At 43.8% G+C, this 21,811-nt stretch overlaps 1 protein-coding gene across 9 annotated transcripts in view; it reads left to right on the forward strand.

The window, feature by feature from the left end:
* Window positions 1-21,811, forward strand: part of LOC129868307 (active breakpoint cluster region-related protein-like) — a 224,395-nt gene that overhangs the window by 200,847 nt on the left and 1,737 nt on the right. For 5 of the 9 annotated variants that reach the window (XM_055942160.1, XM_055942162.1, XM_055942167.1 and 2 more), the window contains exons 17-22: window positions 15,251-15,310; window positions 15,878-15,987; window positions 17,507-17,646; window positions 18,775-18,909; window positions 19,108-19,213; window positions 21,060-21,225. In XM_055942160.1, coding sequence (XP_055798135.1) covers window positions 15,251-15,310; window positions 15,878-15,987; window positions 17,507-17,646; window positions 18,775-18,909; window positions 19,108-19,213; window positions 21,060-21,225 — 717 coding nt within the window. Of the gene's footprint in view, window positions 1-2,750; window positions 3,360-15,250; window positions 15,311-15,877; window positions 15,988-17,506; window positions 17,647-18,774; window positions 18,910-19,107; window positions 19,214-21,059; window positions 21,226-21,811 lie in introns of those variants that run through there. The other 4 variants (XM_055942161.1, XM_055942163.1, XM_055942168.1 and 1 more) reach the window with 2 other exon arrangements.

Raw genomic sequence — 21,811 nt, forward strand, 5'->3', positions numbered from 1 at the left:
CCGCCTAACCCGGAAGGCTGCCGCACCAATGTGTCGGAGGAAACACTGTTCAACTGACGACCGAGGTCAGCCTGCAGGCGCCCGGCCCGCCACAAGGAGTTGCTAGAGCGCGATGAGCCAAGAAAGCCCCCCCCCAGCCAAACCCTCTCCTAACCCGGGTGATGCTGGGCCAATTGTGCGCCACCCTATGGGACTCCCAATCACAGCAGGTTGTGATACAGCCAGGGATCGAACCCGGGTCTGTAGTGGCGCCTCTAGACCACTGCGCCACTCGGGAGGCCCCAAAACTATTTTTTTTGTAGTCGGGACTCGCGGTCCTGATTGACCCTGTTCTGGGTGGGATATAAGGGACCCTACTGTATGTGTCTGTGCAATGAATGCATGCGTTCCTCCTTTAATGGGTGATTCTGCATGTTTATCTGCCCCGTTCCCCCTCTGTGCTCCCCTCCCATGACTCACAGTGCTGCTATCTGAAGGCATCAGTCTACCTCAGAGCAGGTAGGGAGTCTGTCTGACCATAGACTAAATCACAGCTACTGTTCAGGAGAGGAGACAGTCTGTCTGAGTGTAATGCAGCCTTCTGTCTTTTTCCTTTTCTCCCTCAGATATTAATGGAGAATAGACATGAACCAAGATGGAATATAACAAGCATGGCTTAGATATCCCTTCCCAGATTGATACACCCATTATACAATGTACTATTCCCTACTCCTCTTGGTATTGCTATTTCATTAGGATCCCCATTAGCTGTTGCGAAAGCAGCAGCTACTTCCTGGGGTCCAAACAGAACATGAAACATGACATAATACAGAACATTAATTAACAGCTCAAGGACAGAACTACATACATTTAAAAATGGCACACAGAGCCTACATATCAATACATACACACAATATCTAGGTCAAATAAGGGAGAGGTGTTGTACTGTGAGGTGTTGCTTTAACTGTTTTTTGAAACCAGGTTTGTTGTTCATTTGAGCAACATGAGATGAAGGGAATTCCATGCAATAATGGCTCTATATAATACTGGACGTCTTCTTGAATTTGTTCTGGATTTGGGGACTGTGAAAAGATGGCAAGTCTGGTGGGTGTGTGTGTGTCAGAGCTGTGTGTAAGTTGACTATGCAAACGATTTGGAATTTTCAACATTAATGTTTCTTATAAAAAAAAGAAGTGATGCAGTCAGTCTATCTTCAACTCTTAGCTAAGAGAGACTAGCATGCATAGTATTGTTATTAGCCCTCTGATTACAGTGATGATCAAGATGTGCAGCTCTGTTCTGGGTCAGCTGCAGCTTAACTAGGTCTTTCTTTGCAGCACTTGACCACATGGCTGGACAATAATCAGACAAGACAAAACTAGAGGCTGCAGAACTTGAGAGGAGACTGATTCACTCTAGTGGTCTCCAGAGAGGGTGGATAGATATGAGTGATTTCCTGATGTGTGTGGATGGACGGCTGAGGGAGAGGGTGTGGAAGGGGTTAACCAGCGTAGTGGAAACGCTGGTGGTCAATTAGAGAGCGGGGGTGTGGGGAGGCAGGGGAGAGTGGTTGGAGTAGTGGGTGTGGAAGCCCACACAGACATGCACACATAGATATGCATGCGCACGCGCTCGTGAACAGACAGACACACATAGTGGACGGAGGACTCAGTGGAGTGTGGAAGCCCACACACACATAATGGACGGAGGACTCAGTGGAGTGTGGAAGTCCACACACACTTAATGGACAGAGGACTCAGTGGAGTGTGGAAGCCCACACACACATAGTGGACGGCGGACTCAGTGGAGTGTGGAAGCCCACACACACATAGTGGACGGAGGACTCAGTGGAGTGTGGAAGTCCACACACACATAGTGGACGGAGGACTCAGTGGAGTGTGGAAGCCCACACACACATAGTGGACGGAGGACTCAGTGGAGTGTGGAAGCCCACACACACATAATGGACGGAGGACTCAGTGGAGTGTGGAAGTCCACACACACATAGTGGACGGAGGACTCAGTGGAGTGTGGAAGTCCACACACACATAGTGGACGGAGGACTCAGTGGAGTGTGGAAGTCCACACACACATAGTGGACGGAGGACTCAGTGGAGTGTGGAAGTCCACACACACATAATGGACAGAGGACTCAGTAGAGTGTGGAAGCGTGGAGGAGAAGTCATCTAGAGAAAACACAATGCAACAGGCACACAGGACGACAGAGGGAGATAGAGAAGGACAGAAAGGGGAAGAGAAAAAGGGTGAGGAGAGAGCGGGAGCGAGGGGGGTGGAAGGTTTAGATTATAAAAACATGCTTCTCGTCACGATACGAGGTGTCCGTGTTTGGTGATAAAATGATTTAGCATCTTTTTTCCCCACCCTTGTTAAACTCTGATTTGTGGAGAGTTTGTTCTTTTGAGGTTCCGTTATATGTTGTCGAAATGTGGTTGTTTCTGATGGGATCTAAATCACCCTGTTAGAGGTCGCATCTCCCTTTTCTCTCTTTCCTTCTCTTCTTCACATTCCTTATTCCTTTTACGCACTTCCTCAATTGGTTACCAATTATGGGGAAGGATGAGAGGCATGAAGGCTATGAGGAAAGGCACAGAGCAGGGTTTGTCATCGCTCTCGCTCTCCTTCTCTCTGTTATTTGGAGGTGTGTTCTCACATCTGGAGAAATGGCTGGTAACGGCAGCAGCTCATTCACTCCCCCTCCTCCTGCATCACCCTCCCTCCCGGTCTCTCTGCTTCTCTTCTCTTTCTCTCTCTCTCGCTCCACCTCTCCCTCTCTCTGCTTGCATTACTGGAAATCAGATTGTGAGCTGTGGAGATGCTGGCAGCAGCACAGTGTGGAATTAGCTTGACATCCCAGAGGAACCCGTGTGGAATTCTCCGGCTTTAGAAGAATGAAAACCATGTCAGGATCAGGATTCTCTGTTCTCACAGACTGAACCTTCCTCATCTGCCTTCAACTTTCACCTTATTTTATTCATCTTAGTTTCCAAATGAACATCAACTGAGAGAGACTTTTCTAGTCTCTCCATATTTAAGAGAATCCCAACCTTGGTATTTAGTGTTGATCCTTGACGTGAGGTTATTCTGGACTGCGGCTACCTTGGGGATTTTGTTCCTAGTTAGTTCATATTATAACCCCGTGTGCCGACGCCTCAGGTAGGATGACGGACATCCTGGTGTCAGATGTGAACCTGAACACCGTGTGTGAGCGGCTGGAGCAGCAGTGCTGTGTGGAGGATCACCAGCAGAACAACCAGCAGCAGCTTCAGCAGCCTCAAACCCCCTCCTCAGCTATCAAGAGGCACACCAACACCGGGGCCAAGCTATGGGGTCGTGTACGCAGCAAGCTCCTCAGACAAAAGGTCCCCTTTTTCCTTCTTTCTTTTCTTTCTTTCTTTTGATCAGCTAAGTTACGGTTGTCCCTCTGTCATTGTGTTCATCTTTTGACTCTCTCTTTCCTGTGTGTTTGTTTTCATCCCTTTCTCTCTCTACTTCCATGCTCTGTGGTGAAATATACACCTCTAACTGGTACTGTTACTCCAGCTAAAGCCTCCATGCTCTGTGGTGAAATATACACCTCTAACTGGTACTGTTACTCCAGCTAAAGCCTCCATGCACTGTGGTGAAATATACACCTCTAACTGGTACTGTTACTCCAGATAAAGCCTCCATGCACTGTGGTGAAATATACACCTCTAACTGGTACTGTTACTCCAGCTAAAGCCTCCATGCACTGTGGTGAAATATACACCTCTAACTGGTACTGTTACTCCAGATAAAGCCTCCATGCACTGTGGTGAAATATACACCTCTAACTGGTACTGTTACTCCAGCTAAAGCCTCCATGCACTGTGGTGAAATATACACCTCTAACTGGTACTGTTACTCCAGCTAAAGCATCCATGCTCTGTGGTGAAATATACACCTCTAACTGGTACTGTTACTCCAGCTAAAGCCTCCATGCACTGTGGTGAAATATACACCTCTAACTGGTACTGTTACTCCAGCTAAAGCCTCCATGCTGTGTGGTGAAATATACACCTCTAACTGGTACTGTTACTCCAGCTAAAGCCTCCATGCTCTGTGGTGAAATATACACCTCTAACTGGTACTGTTACTCCAGCTAAAGCCTCCATGCTGTGTGCTGATGTTATTAGATGACGCTGGTATAGAAATTAAAGATTTAGGTAGAGGAGATCATTTACTTGAATAATGTACTCTTGGTGCGGAACTGCAGTAACTGTCTCATTTTCCTGAGTACTGTGTATGTGTGAGATGCTACAGTAAATTGAATTCACAGCCTTGACCATTACTCCCCTACATCCCTCCCCCCTCCCCACCCTTTTTTCACTTTTTCACCCTCTCATCCTCCTTCCACATCTACCACTCTGCTCTTTCCAAGCTCTCTCATCAGTGTAAAGCCAGTGATGCTGAATGGTGATATACCTCTGTCTGTGTGGCTGCTGGTCTGTTAAGGTAATCAGAGGTGTTTTGGTGTAGCTGAGAGTCTGAGACTGCTCCCTCTGCTGTCCTGTAGAGAAATTACCCAGAGACACTGATCTAAGGCCAGAGTGTTGTTGGTAGAGCTTAATTATGACCCACAATCCTCTCAGCAGAGTACATGGTAACCCGGGGAGAGACGAATTACTGATCCGTTCCGTACTAAATAGACAGGGAAATTACTGTCATCTCAACGACACGTTGAGGAGGAGCATGGTCCAGTTTACTACTCTTTCAAGTTTGACTGACTCCTCTGTCTGGGGAACACGCACGCAGACCTTAGCTTCAGGTTCTAGGTCAGGACTCATGTGTGAGAGGAAGGAGAAAGAGGTCATTTTTTTGTAAATACTGTTTTTATCCACTGTGCAGATGTGCAGCACATATATTTTACAGAGGCAGTTAATGTATGGCAGTTTGATATCAGTATGCTGGTATCCATTAGCCACTATACTGCGTCATACTCTGAGTACAAAACATTATGAACATTATGCTCTTTCCATGACAGACTGACCAGGTGAATCCAGGAGAAAGCTATGATCCCGTATTGATGTGACTTGTTAAATCCACTTCAATCAGAATAGATGAAGGGGGGGACGGCACATTTACATTTAATGAAATCATTTCAATAGATTGCGCTTCTCTGGCAAAATGTGGAAGCAATGTAATGAACCCTGAGCAGCTTTTTGTGAATACCAGATCTATAGACAGGTCAATAAAGACTCTCCTGCTGCTGGTGGCTGGAGTTGACAGGTCTATCTCTCTGCTGGTCTCTCCTGACACTGCAGACTTGGATTACAGGCAGAAATTCTCAGCATTGATCTCAGCTGATCCCAGACCTATCCACAGCCCTGACTGAGTCCTCCCGCACTTCAGGCTTGATCTGGGAATCTGGGCGAGAGGACAGTCTTATCTGTTTGGGCTGTTTTGCTTCTTCTATTTAAATGACATAGACAATTGGTTTGTTCAGTGCTGCACACTCACAATGTTAGTTTCCTATATACACTGATACTCAGTTTACACACAGAGCCATATTGACTCTCTGTACCTCTTTCATAATAACAGTATAGTACACACTTTCACACACACATGCCTACTCTCACACTTGCACATATTTTCACACACTTGATCATGCACTTTCATGTTCATCTCTCGTCTCTCTCTCACATACACATCCTCCCATAGAAGCATACTTTCACACAGCTTTGAGGTCTCATTCATGTTGAGTGAGTCTTTGATGCTTGAGTCTGAGTAAACGTCAGGTCTATGAATGAACTATATTGAACAGTTTTTGTTGAACAGACTGCAGTGTGTTTTTGTTGAACAGACTGCAGTGTGTTTTTGTTGAACAGACTGCAGTGTGTTTTTGTTGAACAGACTGCAGTGTGTTTTTGTTGAACAGACTGCAGTGTGTTTTTGTTGAACAGACTGCAGCAGTGTTTTTGTTGAACAGACTGCAGCAGTGTTTTTGTTGAACAGACTGCAGCAGTGTTTTTGTTGAACAGACTGCAGCAGTGTTTTTGTTGAACAGACTGCAGTGTGTTTTTGTTGAACAGACTGCAGCAGTGTTTTTGTTGAACAGACTGCAGCAGTGTTTTTGTTGAACAGACTGCAGCAGTGTTTTTGTTGAACAGACTGCAGCAGTGTTTTTGTTGAACAGACTGCAGCAGTGTTTTTGTTGAACAGACTGCAGCAGTGTTTTTGTTGAACAGACTGCAGTAGTGTTTTTGTTGAACAGACTGCAGTGTGTTTTTGTTGAACAGACTGCAGCGTGTGTTTTTGTTGAACAGACTGCAGCGTGTGTTTTTGTTGAACAGACTGCAGCAGTGTTTTTGTTGAACAGACTGCAGCAGTGTTTTTGTTGAACAGACTGCAGCAGTGTTTTTGTTGAACAGACTGCAGCAGTGTTTTTGTTGAACAGACTGCAGCAGTGTTTTTGTTGAACAGACTGCAGCAGTGTTTTTGTTGAACAGACTGCAGCAGTGTTTTTGTTGAACAGACTGCAGCAGTGTTTTTGTTGAACAGACTGCAGCAGTGTTTTTGTTGAACAGACTGCAGCAGTGTTTTTGTTGAACAGACTGCAGCAGTGTTTTTGTTGAACAGACTGCAGCAGTGTTTTTGTTGAACAGACTGCAGCAGTGTTTTTGTTGAACAGACTGCAGCAGTGTTTTTGTTGAACAGACTGCAGCAGTGTTTTTGTTGAACAGACTGCAGCAGTGTTTTTGTTGAACAGACTGCAGCAGTGTTTTTGTTGAACAGACTGCAGCAGTGTTTTTGTTGAACAGACTGCAGCAGTGTTTTTGTTGAACAGACTGCAGTGTGTTTTTGTTGAACAGACTGCAGCAGTGTTTTTGTTGAACAGACTGCAGCAGTGTTTTTGTTGAACAGACTGCAGCAGTGTTTTTGTTGAACAGACTGCAGCAGTGTTTTTGTTGAACAGACTGCAGCAGTGTTTTTGTTGAACAGACTGCAGCAGTGTTTTTGTTGAACAGACTGCAGCAGTGTTTTTGTTGAACAGACTGCAGCAGTGTTTTTGTTGAACAGACTGCAGCAGTGTTTTTGTTGAACAGACTGCAGCAGTGTTTTTGTTGAACAGACTGCAGCAGTGTTTTTGTTGAACAGACTGCAGCAGTGTTTTTGTTGAACAGACTGCAGCAGTGTTTTTGTTGAACAGACTGCAGCAGTGTTTTTGTTGAACAGACTGCAGCAGTGTTTTTGTTGAACAGACTGCAGCAGTGTTTTTGTTGAACAGACTGCAGCAGTGTTTTTGTTGAACAGACTGCAGCAGTGTTTTTGTTGAACAGACTGCAGCAGTGTTTTTGTTGAACAGACTGCAGCAGTGTTTTTGTTGAACAGACTGCAGCAGTGTTTTTGTTGAACAGACTGCAGCAGTGTTTTTGTTGAACAGACTGCAGCAGTGTTTTTGTTGAACAGACTGCAGCAGTGTTTTTGTTGAACAGACTGCAGCAGTGTTTTTGTTGAACAGACTGCAGCAGTGTTTTTGTTGAACAGACTGCAGCAGTGTTTTTGTTGAACAGACTGCAGCAGTGTTTTTGTTGAACAGACTGCAGCAGTGTTTTTGTTGAACAGACTGCAGCAGTGTTTTTGTTGAACAGACTGCAGCAGTGTTTTTGTTGAACAGACTGCAGCAGTGTTTTTGTTGAACAGACTGCAGCAGTGTTTTTGTTGAACAGACTGCAGCAGTGTTTTTGTTGAACAGACTGCAGCAGTGTTTTTGTTGAACAGACTGCAGCAGTGTTTTTGTTGAACAGACTGCAGTAGTGTTTTTGTTGAACAGACTGCAGCGTGTGTTTTTGTTGAACAGACTGCAGCGTGTGTGTTTGTTGAACAGACTGCAGCGTGTGTGTTTGTTGAACAGACTGCAGCGTGTGTGTTTGTTGAACAGACTGCAGCGTGTGTGTTTGTTGAACAGACTGCAGCGTGTGTGTTTGTTGAACAGACTGCAGCGTGTGTGTTTGCCATGAAAATAGACCTTTAGGCTGAGGGGACGATGGTAGAAAGGAAGGCGAGCGTGTGTGTTGAGAACAGATTTAGATTAGTGAGATTTAGACAGAGAAAGAGGAGTGTGTTGAGTAAGCTGCAACGTGTTGATGAGTTTTAAACTGGGAGGAAGCGGGAGGTGCGTACAGGACAATGCCTCTTACAGCACTAATTAAGACAATGGAGAGGAAGCAGAAGCAGGGACTCCAGTAGAGCTTAGGCTGGCTGAGAGAAGGCTGGCTGAGAGAAGGCTGGCTGAGAGAAGGCTGGCTGAGAGAAGGCTGGCTGGGGCAGAATTAGATATTTTAACACCATGATCATGATGTTTTCTGTTACATTTGTTCTGAACCCATGTTCTCTCCCCTACTGATTTCCATGTTGGCGTGTTATTGTGTTTTACACCTTGGTGGGCGTCAGTTACAGTATCCTTAGAAGTCCCATTAATTAATCATGAAAAGCAACCGCCTTAAAACCGGAACAAAAGCAGTGTTCTGCTGGTTTGGGTATGATAGAAAATAAAGTATAACCATAATTCTCCCCCCTCTCCCAATCCTGAAACCTATTTCTCAACACACAAAAGGGTGGTGTTCCATTTCAGTATGCTGATTAGTGTAGATGACATGTTACTGTTTCCTCCCACTTGCCTCTTTGAAGGGCCTTAAAATGCCAGCCATAAATCTGACTGTCACTACAGGGGGGGTCCAGCCCTTCACCCCCATCGATCCCCAACCAGACACCCTCAGACTGGCTAATGAGCTCCAGAGGGGTGGAGGGAGGCAAGGGAGCATCCTCAGGCTGGTACCCAGGATGACTTTCTCCCAGCTGGGCTGGGTCAGACCCGCTGCCCCTGGTGGAAGAGTGGGTATTTTTTGGCTAAGTGGGAATATCAGGGTCGTTCTCCCTCCCTTGATGGGGCCTACATGAATCATCCAATTAGTCTAGGAGTGTTAAACCACTCTACCCTTTGGTATGGCTCATTACAAACCCTCCGTGGTCTGGGTTCATAAGAGTGTTGGGTCGGTTTGGCTAACCAGTGTCTACCAAAAGGATTTTCCAATCGTTCTGAATAGAACCACTATTTTTATAATAAAGTTCTGTATAATAAAGTTCTGAACCGGTTCGAACCAAAAAAGTAACGGTTCATATAGTTCCTTTTCATTCATTTTTTTAACACATGAAATCAACAGAGGCATTAGAAACCGGTTCTCAAGAATTTAAAATAACGGTTCTGTTCCGGAACACCAGAGAGAAGTTTCGTTCCCGGTTCTGTTTTTGCTCCTCGGTTCTGTTCCTTGAACCGGTTCTAACCCCTGCTACTGTACCTACACAAAGAGTGTTAGCATTCGGCTGGACTAGAGGAATGAAAGTGAAACAAAAGACCCTCTCATACGGTATCAATGGTGTTTCCAAATGCTGTTTATCTACCTGCCTATAAATGACCTATACACAAGCACTTTTTTGGATGACCCATATTATCACTGTAAATACTGTAATTACAGCTACATTATGGACTAATAAAACATTTAAACTTTCCATCCAAGACCAAAGGAAGGTCATCAAGGGATTGATAATGTGTTTGATAATGCGATTGGAAAACCCTTCTACATGTGATTGAGTTAACAGAAGATAAAAGAGATAAGTTGTGGTAACAGCCTATCATTGGAAGTCAGCTTCTTACATGTATTTTACTCTCGGGTTTGACATAAGGAAGCCCAAGGACTCAACATACTCACTTTCTCTTCCTCTCTGTCCTCTTTGTCCAGGCTACTGTGAGGCTGGCCTGCATGGGACCACACGCTGTAGTGTACAGAACAGAACTGTGAGAACATTAGTGTCCCTGCTGGTGATTATCAGAGGTCACCCTCTCCTATACTGCCTGTAAATCAGTGTTAGTCGTGCGTGCTGCAGGCAGGAACATGCTGTTGTGTAAGCCTTGTCTTAAAGCAGATGCCTTTTATGTTGTATGATGTTTATGAAGTTGGATCTTATACTGTATGCCTGAGACACGTTGCCCTTAGGGGTTGTGATAGGATGCTTGGGCTGGTCCTTGGCCAATCATAACTCTCTGCCTGCTGAGAACGTGTGCTGGTTGGGCTCAAACCAGGAAGTCTTGTCAGGAAGCTCATGACAACGGAGTCAAAAGGCCTTACATTTCACTTGTCTATCATGACATCGGCAGCTGTTTACCAAAGCATCATATTATTAATAAGTAGAGTGATGTTAACATTTTACATGGCTATGTTATGTATATTCACTCTTATGTTCATCTGCAGCTAATTTTAGACTCAATATTGTCAACTCATATTGCTTTGTTTTTGTTTACAATCATCAGGCCGGTAATATAATCTGTCAGCAGAAAAAATAATGATGGGCTTGTTTGTAGAGGTCTTAATAAACAAAAAAACAATCCCTAGGTTGCTGTTTTTAATAAAATGAAACCCACGGCCCATGCAGTTGAGCTAGTTCGTTTCTAATTAAACCAGATGGGAACATTGCTGCTTATTGTTCATTTAAAACAGAACAGTCAGTCACAGAATGAATATTTAAATGTTATCTCCCAGTGAACAGAAAGTGAGAGGTACAAGGAAAGTAGCAAAGCACAAAGAAAATATTAAGAGGAATTAATGAATTTGCCGTATCAAAAGTTCATACTTCATCATAATTAAGTTCTGCTTTAAATATTGCTGCCAAAATACAAAAAAATAAAATAATTCCCTGTTAATCTAACAATGGATTAATTAAGGACTATGGCAAGCGTCTGTGGAATCAGAGTGCACACTTTTCTTCCCTGATGGCATTGTTCACTTACAATATTGTCAAGTTTTGAAAACTTCCAGTGCTTTGAAGTTGCACATACATCCTAGAGGTTGTTTTCCTTCCTCAGAACGGAAGCCATGACAGTTTTTTTTACATGCATCATTCATAAACCAATTTCTTTGACCAAAATCTAGATCTGTCATTTTATGTCCTATGTGAGAAGCAGGTATCTGGGTTATGGTGATGGAAGACTGGCTGTGTTGTAAATACATTATACCACAGTATCCTCAGGGGGGTTGTGGAGAGTTCAGTAAGAGATGGATTTAGAATAGGAACATCTCCAGAGGGACCTCGGCATCTGTTTTTCAAACTACTTCAACCCTGCCTGGGCTGTGCTCTGTCCCCCGTTGGCAACAACAGTGGGATCAGTAGAAGGGCTTCTCACCATGTGCGGTACAGTATGTGTGTGTACTGTTTGTGTTTTGCCTGCCTTTCTGCACATCTATGTTTGATGTATACTCAGTGGATGCACCTTAGAACAAGTGTCAGTCACATGTCCACTGGTCTATACCACACTATACATAGAAGAGAGGTGACATCACAGTAACCTGAGTGGCTCTCTTCTCATCCACTGACTTTCCATGTATCAATTCTTTCCCCCTCTCGCTTGTCATATTAACTCTGTGTGTGTGTGTGTGTGTGTGTGTGTGTGTGTGTGTGTGCTGGTGATGTCTAGCTAGGTCTCTCAACCAGCTGCTCTGTACTGGCTGTGCTGAGATAGGGAGGGACCACTAACTTCCCCAGCTGAGCCCCCCGATCCACAGCCAGATCACCATGTCCCCAGCCCACTGAAATAGCATTGCTACACACACACACACACACACACACACACACACACACACACACACACACACACACACACACACACACACACACACACACACACACACCAGGAGAGTCGGCCCTCAGAGCCTAGGGGTCGCTCAGAGAACAGTGTGTTCCCATAAAACAGAGCATCATGCTGGCTAAAAGGAACACACCTCATTGCTACTCGTCCACTCGAACTCACACTCACATAATTCATGGAACGTTTTTCCTCTTCTGTTTTTCTATATGCAGTATGTTGTGTTCCACATGAAAGCTGACTGTACAGTGTAGTCAGTGTGGATATGCATTGATACAGTATCATCTGACCTACATCATGTATTATGATCCTCTCCCCAGTCAGTCACGGTGTTTTAGGCAGCATAAAGGAGGCTTTGACCTCTGGAGGAGTGGCAAGGTCCTAATTGGAACCATTGTTTGGTTTAGGATTTCCAATATTTGTGATTTACTGATTTTAATATCCCATATCCTTCCACCAGCCTGTGTTTCACCAGCCTGTCTTTCTTCTACAAACACAGGCTAATAATATGTTTCAAGGATTCTCTGGAGAGAGAGGATTTGGCTTTGTGATTCATCTCTTGGATTTGGAATAAAAAATACTTTGAGGACCTGCCCCCTTTCTGTCTTTGTCCATGCTTCACCTCATATAGTCTTCCCTCTGATTGGTTTCACTCAAGACAACAACTTATTTTTTTCTCATCTCCTGTTGTTTTACTAGCCAGATGGGCATAACCCCAAGTCATGTTGTGGAGATCATTCTTTCCAAAGCAACCTATCTATCTTGTCCCCGTCTATCCATCCTGTGTGGTAGGTTGAGAATATAGTGTAGCACCGTACTGAATCAGTGGCACTTTGGTTTGTCTCTCCTTCCCAGGCAAGGAAAGGAAAACTGATGAATTGGGGCAGAAGTTGTTCCTGGAGTTTTGAATAAAGCAGCAGAGTATTAGAGGTGAACGGTGGAGTGATTGAGGGGAAATGGGTGCGCTTGACTGCGCTCTGCTCGGCTGCATAAGAATTTTAAAATATGTTTTATTGTCACATACACCAGATAGGTGCAGTGAAATGTGTTGTTTTACAGGGTCAGCCATAGTAGTTAGGCTCTTCGTATTTGTATAACCCAATTTGACACATTTTTTTATGTCTATTGAGAAGTGCGTAGAGCCGTAGACTGTAATTGAGAGAGGGGAGAGGTACTGCATGAAGTTTTTAGGGATTGATTTGGGGGGATTACAGTACAGTAGTGAGGACCCCATAGCCATGATTAGGGCAACCTTGTTAAAAGCCCAAACCCTTGGTAAGCAACTTCAGTGTATATTTGGCCTTGTGTTTATAGGTTATTGTCCTGCTTTAAGGTGAATTTGTCTCCCAGTATCTGTTTGAAAGCAGACTGAACCAAGTTTTCCTCTAGGATTTTGCCTGTGCTTAGCTCTATTACGTTTATTTTATACCTTAACATGATGCAGCCACCACCGTTCTTGAAAATATGAAGAGTGGTACTCAGGGATGTTGTCGGATTTGCCCTAAACATAATGCTGTGTGTTAGGCAGGACGCCTGTATCTTTGTAGTAACTGGGTGTATTGATACACCATCCAAAGTGTAATTAATAACTTCACCATGCTCAAAGGGATATTCAATGTCTGCTTTTTTTAATCTACCAATAGGTGCCCTTCTTTTCGAGGCATTGGAAAACTTCTCGTCTTTGTGGTTGAATCTATGCTTGAAATTCGCTACTCGAATTACAAATAATTGTATGTGTGGGGTACAGCGATGGGGTACTCATTCAAAAATCATGTAATCACTATTATTGCACACAGAGTGAGTACATGCAACTTCTTATGTGAATTGTTAAGCACATTTTTACTCCTGAATGTATTTAGGCTTGCCATAACAAAGGGGGTTGAATACTTATTGACTCAAGACATTTCAGCTTTTAATTAATTTGTAAAAATGTCTAAAAACAAAATTCCACTCTGACATTGTGTTGTGTGTAGATCAGTGGCACAAAATCAAAATGTAATCCATTTTAAATTCAGGCGGATGTCTCTGGGGTTTGCTTCTCATCATACATCATGTCAGAGCTCTATTCTCCCAAGGCAGCATGAGAAAACTGCCCAGCTCTGCCTCTGCTACTGAGCAGGCTGAAGTGTGTGAGGCAGTCATTTTCATGGCCACTGCTTACCCCCAGAGACAGCCATACGTAAATGGGAAAAACACAACCCCTGTCCCTGTCTCACTTTCTTAAAGAACACACTGCCCTGTCTCTACCCACAAGCATTTCAGCAGAGGTACAAAGAACTTGGCCCACAACCAGATGACAGTTCAGCTTACAAGAACTAACAGGAACAAAATGAAACTGGGCACTAGCAATATCAATAAAAGGGTAGTGAACGGAAAGGGCAGCAGCAGTGCTTCCATTGTTGTGTGTTAGCCTATATTTGTGATTTACTGATTTAATTTGAAAAAGGGGGCTTTCTTGTGTGGTGTATTTTCATCTCAATCAATGTGATTCTTGTTCACATTAGTGAAAGGAGGGAAATGTGATACATTAGTTAGTTAGCCCAGTAGAGGACTGGGGGGGTGAATGGACTGTTTCATGATGCATGAAAGAGGAAATAGTGTGTGTTTTAATGCAGAGATGATCAATGTCATTAGGTAGGGACAGACCCACACAGAACCCTCAGGCTGGCTAGGCTACAGAGGTTCCTCTCAGTCTAAACATACACACACACATTACCCAGCGTGCACCACTGCTCCATCTACACATGGGGCAAAGCCCATTTAACTTTATCAGATGTCAGCATCCTGTAAATTTTATATGGAGGAGAAAAGAAAAACTGCAGTTGAATCTAACGTTCCCAGGGATTTTTGGTTATTTAAATATAGACAGGCCAGTCTGGGAATTTCCATTGAGGAGGCAAAAGGAAAACGGGGTCTTATTTTCTCTCCACGTAGCAGCAGTCAGAAAATAGCCCCCCTCCTCCAGCCCATGTTGAAGGGAGAGTCTTTTCTTGGAAAACAAACTGTAACGTGGCCTCTTTGTTCTCTTGGCTGGACTTTAAAGGAGCTCCTCAGATCCTCACCAGAGCATGACGGGAGGGACACATATGGGACAGGTGCTTGAAAGAGAGCGCGAGAGAGCAGTGAACCCTGGATAGGCAGAGGTCCAGAGCTGGCTAGGTCCAGGGGTGTGGTTATAGAAGAACAAGTACAACACAAAACGTAGTCGAAGTTAACATAACATGGATGTCTTCATGTTTGTGTCCTAATAAGCAGACTAATTCCTCCAGTGCAGTGAACCCTGGGTACTCCGAGAGCTGGCTAGGTACTGTGGTGTAGTGACAGTCAGATTAAGTTTACACAAGAAGAACACATCACACAGGCACCATGCCAGAAATAAGGCTTTAGTGTCTCTGATAGAGTACATTTAGGATACAAGGAGTGTGTTCTGTGAGGGTCCATGTGATTGTGTCCATGATACTGTATGTATATTTGAATACTCACTGCTCTGGTCATACCTTCTCTCAGTCTCCTATGAGGTTATGCATCGATTATGGCATGGGCAGAGAATATAACGAAGGAAACTTAATCATGTTCTTTCTCTGTGTATTTCAGCTGGACCCCCAGACGGTGCAGTCCAAGAACTGGCACGTGGACGTCATAGAGATGAATGGGGTAAGGGACACCAGGAACCTTTGGGGTCAGTTTGCCAGACCCAGATCAAGCCTTTTCTTGGACTAAGAAGCTCTTTCAATGTTGAATCTCCACTGAACATGCTTTTTAATCTAGAACTAGGCTTCATCTATGTCCAGGAAACCAGCCCTTGATTTCCTAATTCCATTCCTGGTCCTGTTAGTCATTTACCCATTCAACCCCATCAATAGAAGATGACTTGTCAGGGCTTAGTGTGTGGATATTATAATGTAGCTTGTTATAGTTCGCCAGAGACAATGCTATTTTATCTTTACGAGCTTGGCCAACTCTGATTTCTCTGCAACACAGTGTTTTTAAACAGCTGTAAACATCTAACCACTCTGGATCTTCTTAAACTCCTGGATGTTGTGAAATGATAAAAAAGAAGGCACTTGGAAGCTGTGTATTTTAAACTCATTTTAAATTAGGGACTGCAGATGAGCTGTGTCACTAAAAGCTGCTGCAATGTTCACGGTACATAATCCCTGTCAAATAAGAACATAAAATAATGCAGATTGTTTGACACTTTGTATGTATTGTTTCCCACAGATCAAGGTGGAGTTCTCCATGAAGTTTACTAGTCGGGACTTGAGTCTGAAGAGAACGCCCTCCAAAAAACAGAGTGGGGTGTTCGGGGTCAAAATCAGTATTGTGACAAAGTAAGCCATGTTGAATTTCTCTCATAATAAACTAATGAACAATCTACAGTGCCTTCAGAAAGTATTCACACCCTTTGACCTGTTACATATTTTGTTGTGTTACAGCCTGAATTGAAAATGGATTCTATTCAATTTCAATTTGTGTCACTGGCCTACACACAATACTCCATAATGTCAAAGTGGAATTATGTTTTTTGACATTTCTACAAATGTATTAAAAATTAAAAGCTGAAATGTCTTGAGTCAATAAGTATTGAACCCCTTTGTTATAGCAAGGCTAAATAAGTTTAGGAGTAAAAATTTGCTTAACAAGTCACGTAAGTTGCATGTGTGCAATAATAGTGTTTAACATGATTCATTTTAATGACTACCTCATCTTTGTACCCCACACATACAATTATCTGTAAGGTCCCTCAGTCAAGCAGTTCATTTCAAACACAGATTCAACCACAAAGACCAATGCCTCGCAAAGAAGGGCACCTATTGGTAGATGACGTTTAAGAAAAATATATTAACAGACATTGAATATCACTTTTAGCATGGTGATGTTATTAATTATACTTTACATGGTGTATCACTACAATGATACAGGCATCTTTCCTGACTCAGTTGCCGGAGAGGAAGGAAATCGCTCAGGAATTTCACCATGAGGCCGGTTAGAGTTTAATTGGTGTGTAGGAGAAAACTGAGGATGGATCAACAACATTAGTTACTCCACAATAATAACCTAAATGGCAGAGTGAAAAGAAAGAAGCCTGTACAGAATAAAATATTCCAAAATATGCATCCTGTTTGCAATAAAGCATTAAAATAAAACTGCAAATAAATTGGATTGGAACTTAACTTTATGTCCTGAATACAAAGCCTTATGTTTGGGGCAAATCTTACTCAACACATCACTGAATACCACTTTTCATATTTTTAAGCATGGTGGTGACTGCATCATGTTATAGATATGCTTGTCATCGGCAATGACTAGGGAGTTTTTAAGGATAAAAAGAAACGCAATAGAGCAGGACAATAACCTAAAACATAAGGCCAAATATACACTGGAGTTGCTTACGAAGACTAGATGAATGAATGAGTGGTGTGGTTAGTTTTTACTTAATTTGGCTTGAAATTCTATGGCAAGACTTAAATGGCTGTCTAGCAATGATCAACAGTCAACTTGACAGAGCTTGAATTGCTGCCTAAGGTCATTCTAACGTGTTGACTTGGGGTTGAATACTTATGTAATCGAGATTTTAAAAAATCATGTTTTACAAATGTTAGAATTTAATCAATTTTAATCCTACCTTGCAAATCAACAAAACGTGGAAAAAGTCAAGGGGTGTGAATACTTTCTGAAGGCGCACTGTATGTCACTATGTGTAGTTTAAACTTCATAACTTCAGGATAAACCCCTCTCTATAATCTTTCTGTACAGTTTGTTTGATTGCTACGATTAGCTTTAACGTTATTTGAAAGGGGCCGTTCTGTAATATCAATTCTGATGAGTGTTGGGTTTGTCCACCAACAGGCGCGAGCGCTCCAAGGTGCCTTACATAGTCCGCCAGTGCATTGAGGAGGTGGAGAAGAGGGGGATCGACGAGGTGGGAATCTACAGGATCTCCGGGGTGGCCACTGACATCCAGGCCCTCAAAGCAGCATTCGACACCAGTAAGAAACACTCATTCTACCAATACTGTAAAATACACCTGTCTTCATCAATAGAACCAGGAGTTTGTCTTGGCCATGGGACCTGACCAGGCATAACTCTGGGCCTATGAACTGAGTATAGAAAACATTAAGGACACCTGCTCTTTCCATGACATAGATGGACTAGGTGAATCCAGGGGAACGTCCTGATCCCTTATTGATGTCACCTGTTAAATCCACTTCAATCAGTGTAGATGAAGGGGAGGAGACGGGTTAAAGAAGGATTTTTAAGCATTAATACAATTGAGACATGGATTGTGTATGTGTCCCATTCAGAGGGTGAAAGGGCAAGACAAAACATGTAATTGTAGAGTCCATGGCCCAACGAATTAAGGATGTTCTGAGGGCAAAAGAGGGGGTGGGGGTGCAACTCAATATTAGGAAGGTGTTCCTATTGTTTGCTATACTCAGTGTATATAAGCTATAACTAGGGCCATGAGTTTTTCCTGGTCAGGTTACATTAACAGAAATAACTCCAGACCCTACATTATCAACACAAGTCTCCTCCTGAGCTGTCCTGTCGTTCCCATCCTCCATGTTGTACGGTGTGCCGGGGTCAGGCTAGCAGGCCCATGGCAGAGGGTCTTCAGCCTGGCTATTAACAGAGCGAGTTGTGGGAAAGGGCAGGAAGAGCACAGGTCTGGGGAGCAGCAGCTGTCAGCTGTGTGTTGTCCTCCCTGGGAGTCCCAGGGTGCATCCCAAATGGCACCCTATTACTTCTATATTTCATTGCTTTTGACCAGAGCCCTATGGCTCTTTACAGCCAGACTGAAGGTCCCCCTATGGTCAAAAGTTGTGCACTGTATATGGAAATGGGTGTCATTTGGCATGCAACCCATGTCTCTGTCACGGCCCCTAGACCAAACCAAAGATAACCCACTCTCTCTGCTGTGTTCATGGCTCACTGAGCTGAGATCACTGGTGGTTTGGTTTTTAAACAGTGTTGTTGCTTGTTATGTCATCTCTGGAGCCAGAATGATCAGTCTGGAAATGAAGTAGTCTTTTGGTTGAGGCTGATGCTCTTCCCTTGAGCTCATGTGTGTGTGCTTTTGTTTTCTCTCTCTCCCCCTCCCTCTCTCCCCTCCACAGATAGCAAAGACATCCTGGTGATGTTGAATGATATGGACATCAACGCCATTGCAGGGACTCTGAAGCTGTACTTCCGTGAGCTGCCAGAGCCCCTGCTCACTGACCGCCTGTACCCAGCCTTCATGGAGGGCATAGGTACGACCTCTGACCCAGACCATACCAATACAATTAGGATGCATCTCAATAGTCAGTTATAGGGGGGTTATTCCTTGTTTTTTTAATGAGACCACAACATTGAAATGATGGTTCATATACCCCCGTAGAGGGGTAATTATTAAATTATCTTCTGTTCTTCTCCTCTTTCCCCTCTCTTCCTCCTCCTCTTCTCTACAGCTCTGTCAGACCCTGCAGCCAAAGAGAACTGCATGATGCACCTGTTGCGCTCTCTGCCTGACCCTAACCTCATTACCTTCCTCAGCCTGCTGGAGCATCTCAAGAGGTACACACACACATAATCTACCATAAAGGCTAGTAACTATTACTGTTGACAGTTGGGCCATATTAACTGGCAGCCTAATACGTTCAGATCGGACATTGGAGGAGTTCTGGCAAGAGTACGGTACATGTGCGAGTGGTTCTTTAAGCCTGATATAAAACTGTGTTCTGGAGAGCTTCACGTTCAGCTGCACTCTGCCTGCGGTCATGAGCTGTGCTCCTGCTACTGTGACCGCACAACGCTCATTAGCCACTGACTGACTGCCCCAATAAGACAGAGGACAGAGGGAAAAGTAATCAGTGTTCAGGCCAGACATTGTGTGGTTAACAGAGCATACGAATGCCAGGCCCTGGAGAGACGACAAGTATGCACTGGCCCTTTTAAGCCAACCCGTTAGTGGTGAGGTTAAGGAGCTAGACTGAGGTGTTATGGTCCAGTTGGAAGGACGCATTTATGTCAATGAAAAATTACTTCCCTGCTGCTAAAATGACTTCTCTACTACTATTTTGTCTTTGAATATAGCTGTGATGGTCTCAGTTGGCCAAACATGTGCCAGTCTGGAAAGGCAGTGTGTAACCACATGTGATGACATCCCTGTTAAAACTGCCTTCAATTAAAAGGGCATGATAGAGGAGGGCACAACCACAGACTGGTAACCACTAGCATTGGCAGGAACACTTAGGAAACACTTATGGGTCTCCTCCGATCACCCACATCTGTCACCAGCTACAGTAGTAATGGCCTGTGTGGGGACTTATTCATACTCTGAGTAAAGTAATAGTTTTCACCACCAGACTTTTAAAAGATCAGGTTTATGTGTTTGTTATGGTTTCCTACTGCAGGGCAGACAATGGTTTTATTTCACTTTTATTTGAACGGGCAGTCATGTTGAGACCAAGGTCTCTTACAGCTTGGCTGTGTAATTACAACAATATACACATCAATATGATATGAAAAGCAAAGCAGAGATAGAAAACAAACACATTGTACATTTAAAGGGTCCTCAATCAGCCGTCTGATATGCCCTAGAGGCAATAATTCATCACATTTTACAATGACAAATGAGACTGAAAAATGTGTTAAGTCAGAGAGTATATCATTCTCCTCTAGCTATATAACGGGAACTAGAGGGAACTAAGACCAAGTGTAATGCGTAGTGCTGCTTGCCAATTTCAGTCACACATTACTTCACTCACGCCTCCTCCCAGAAGTTGGTGTTCAGTTAATCCTTGCAGTGAGATTGAAAAATGAGAAAAGAAAGCTTAGAGCGGTGTGTATCCCCAGTAGAGGAGTTTTATAGTGTGTGTGAAGATGCTGCAATATAAATGGATGTCAGAGTTTGGCAGGCAAGCAGGAAGGTGCATAGATATTAATCAGATTTCTACCTATGGGCAGGCCTGAGGTCAGTTTACAGGGCTAGCGCAGGGTCAGAATACAACCCTACTGCTCCATGTAGCCATTATGGTGGCCTGATCCCAGTACAGCTCTTTAACATCCGTTAGTGCAGAAAGTGCACTCTGCAGTGTCAGCAGAATGTACACAGAATCTCTCATAAACACGCTAAGGATACCCGCTGGACGCTCTGGTGAATTACAAGTGTGACATGAATGGCTTTGCAGTTCCCATGAAGAACATTTATAGCAGATGGTAACTTAGTTCAGAAATTCAATGGTCCTTGTAGAAGAAACGTATTGTGCTGCACTGACGGTCATTGCTAGGGGAAAATGAGTCATCATAGTAACATGGCAAGACCAGCAAACATGTCGCATGACTAGAAAAAGAACTAATACTGATCTGTCCCTGTGATCGCTGTAGTCTGACTGGTCTATCTGTCTGTTTTGTGTTCCAGAGTTGCTGACAAGGAGCCCATTAACAAGATGTCCCTCCACAACCTGGGCACAGTGTTTGGCCCCACCCTGCTCAGACCCTCTGAGTCAGAGGTCACCAAGGGACACATCACACTGGCCTCTGACATCTGGTCACACGACGTCATGGCGCAGGTCAGTGTGACTTGGGTGCGTACATCTGTGTGTGTGTGCATCTGCATTTGCTTGTGAGATGGTAAGCGGGTGTGTGTGTGTGTGTGTGTGTGAATCTACATACATCTGTGTGGGTGTGTGTGTGTGTACTCCAACGTAGTTTAGTGGGTTGTGTGTGTTTTACCCGTGTCAGCCAGGTCTGGCCTCCCAGCTGTATTTATATTTAGGAAGCCCTACTTGGAGCTCTGCCCGGTGCTGAGAGAGAGAAACCGCTTCCTGTTCACAAATGACTTATTCTAGGGCGTATATAAACAGTGACGCCTGTAAATCACAATAAAGGCACCAATGCTAACAATAGAGTGCTATATGTCATCATTAACTGTAAAGACAGCGACAACTGTTGTGCAGTGACTTATTAAATCTCCATATGTTTAGTGGATAGATGAGTATGCAGATACTCAGATATCATGGAGAGATGCTTCGTCACATACTGAGTCATGTACAGAATGTGTAGTCACATGGCTTTAAGTATGCTCCATATCCTAGTCCTTTTTTGGTTAGAACTATGATAAGTGGTATTTGAACGAAACACAATTGATTTTAGGCTTAAGCTCCTTATTTC

The sequence above is a fragment of the Salvelinus fontinalis genome, chromosome 13 (assembly GCF_029448725.1).
Source record: "Salvelinus fontinalis isolate EN_2023a chromosome 13, ASM2944872v1, whole genome shotgun sequence".
Lineage (NCBI taxonomy): Eukaryota > Metazoa > Chordata > Actinopteri > Salmoniformes > Salmonidae > Salvelinus > Salvelinus fontinalis.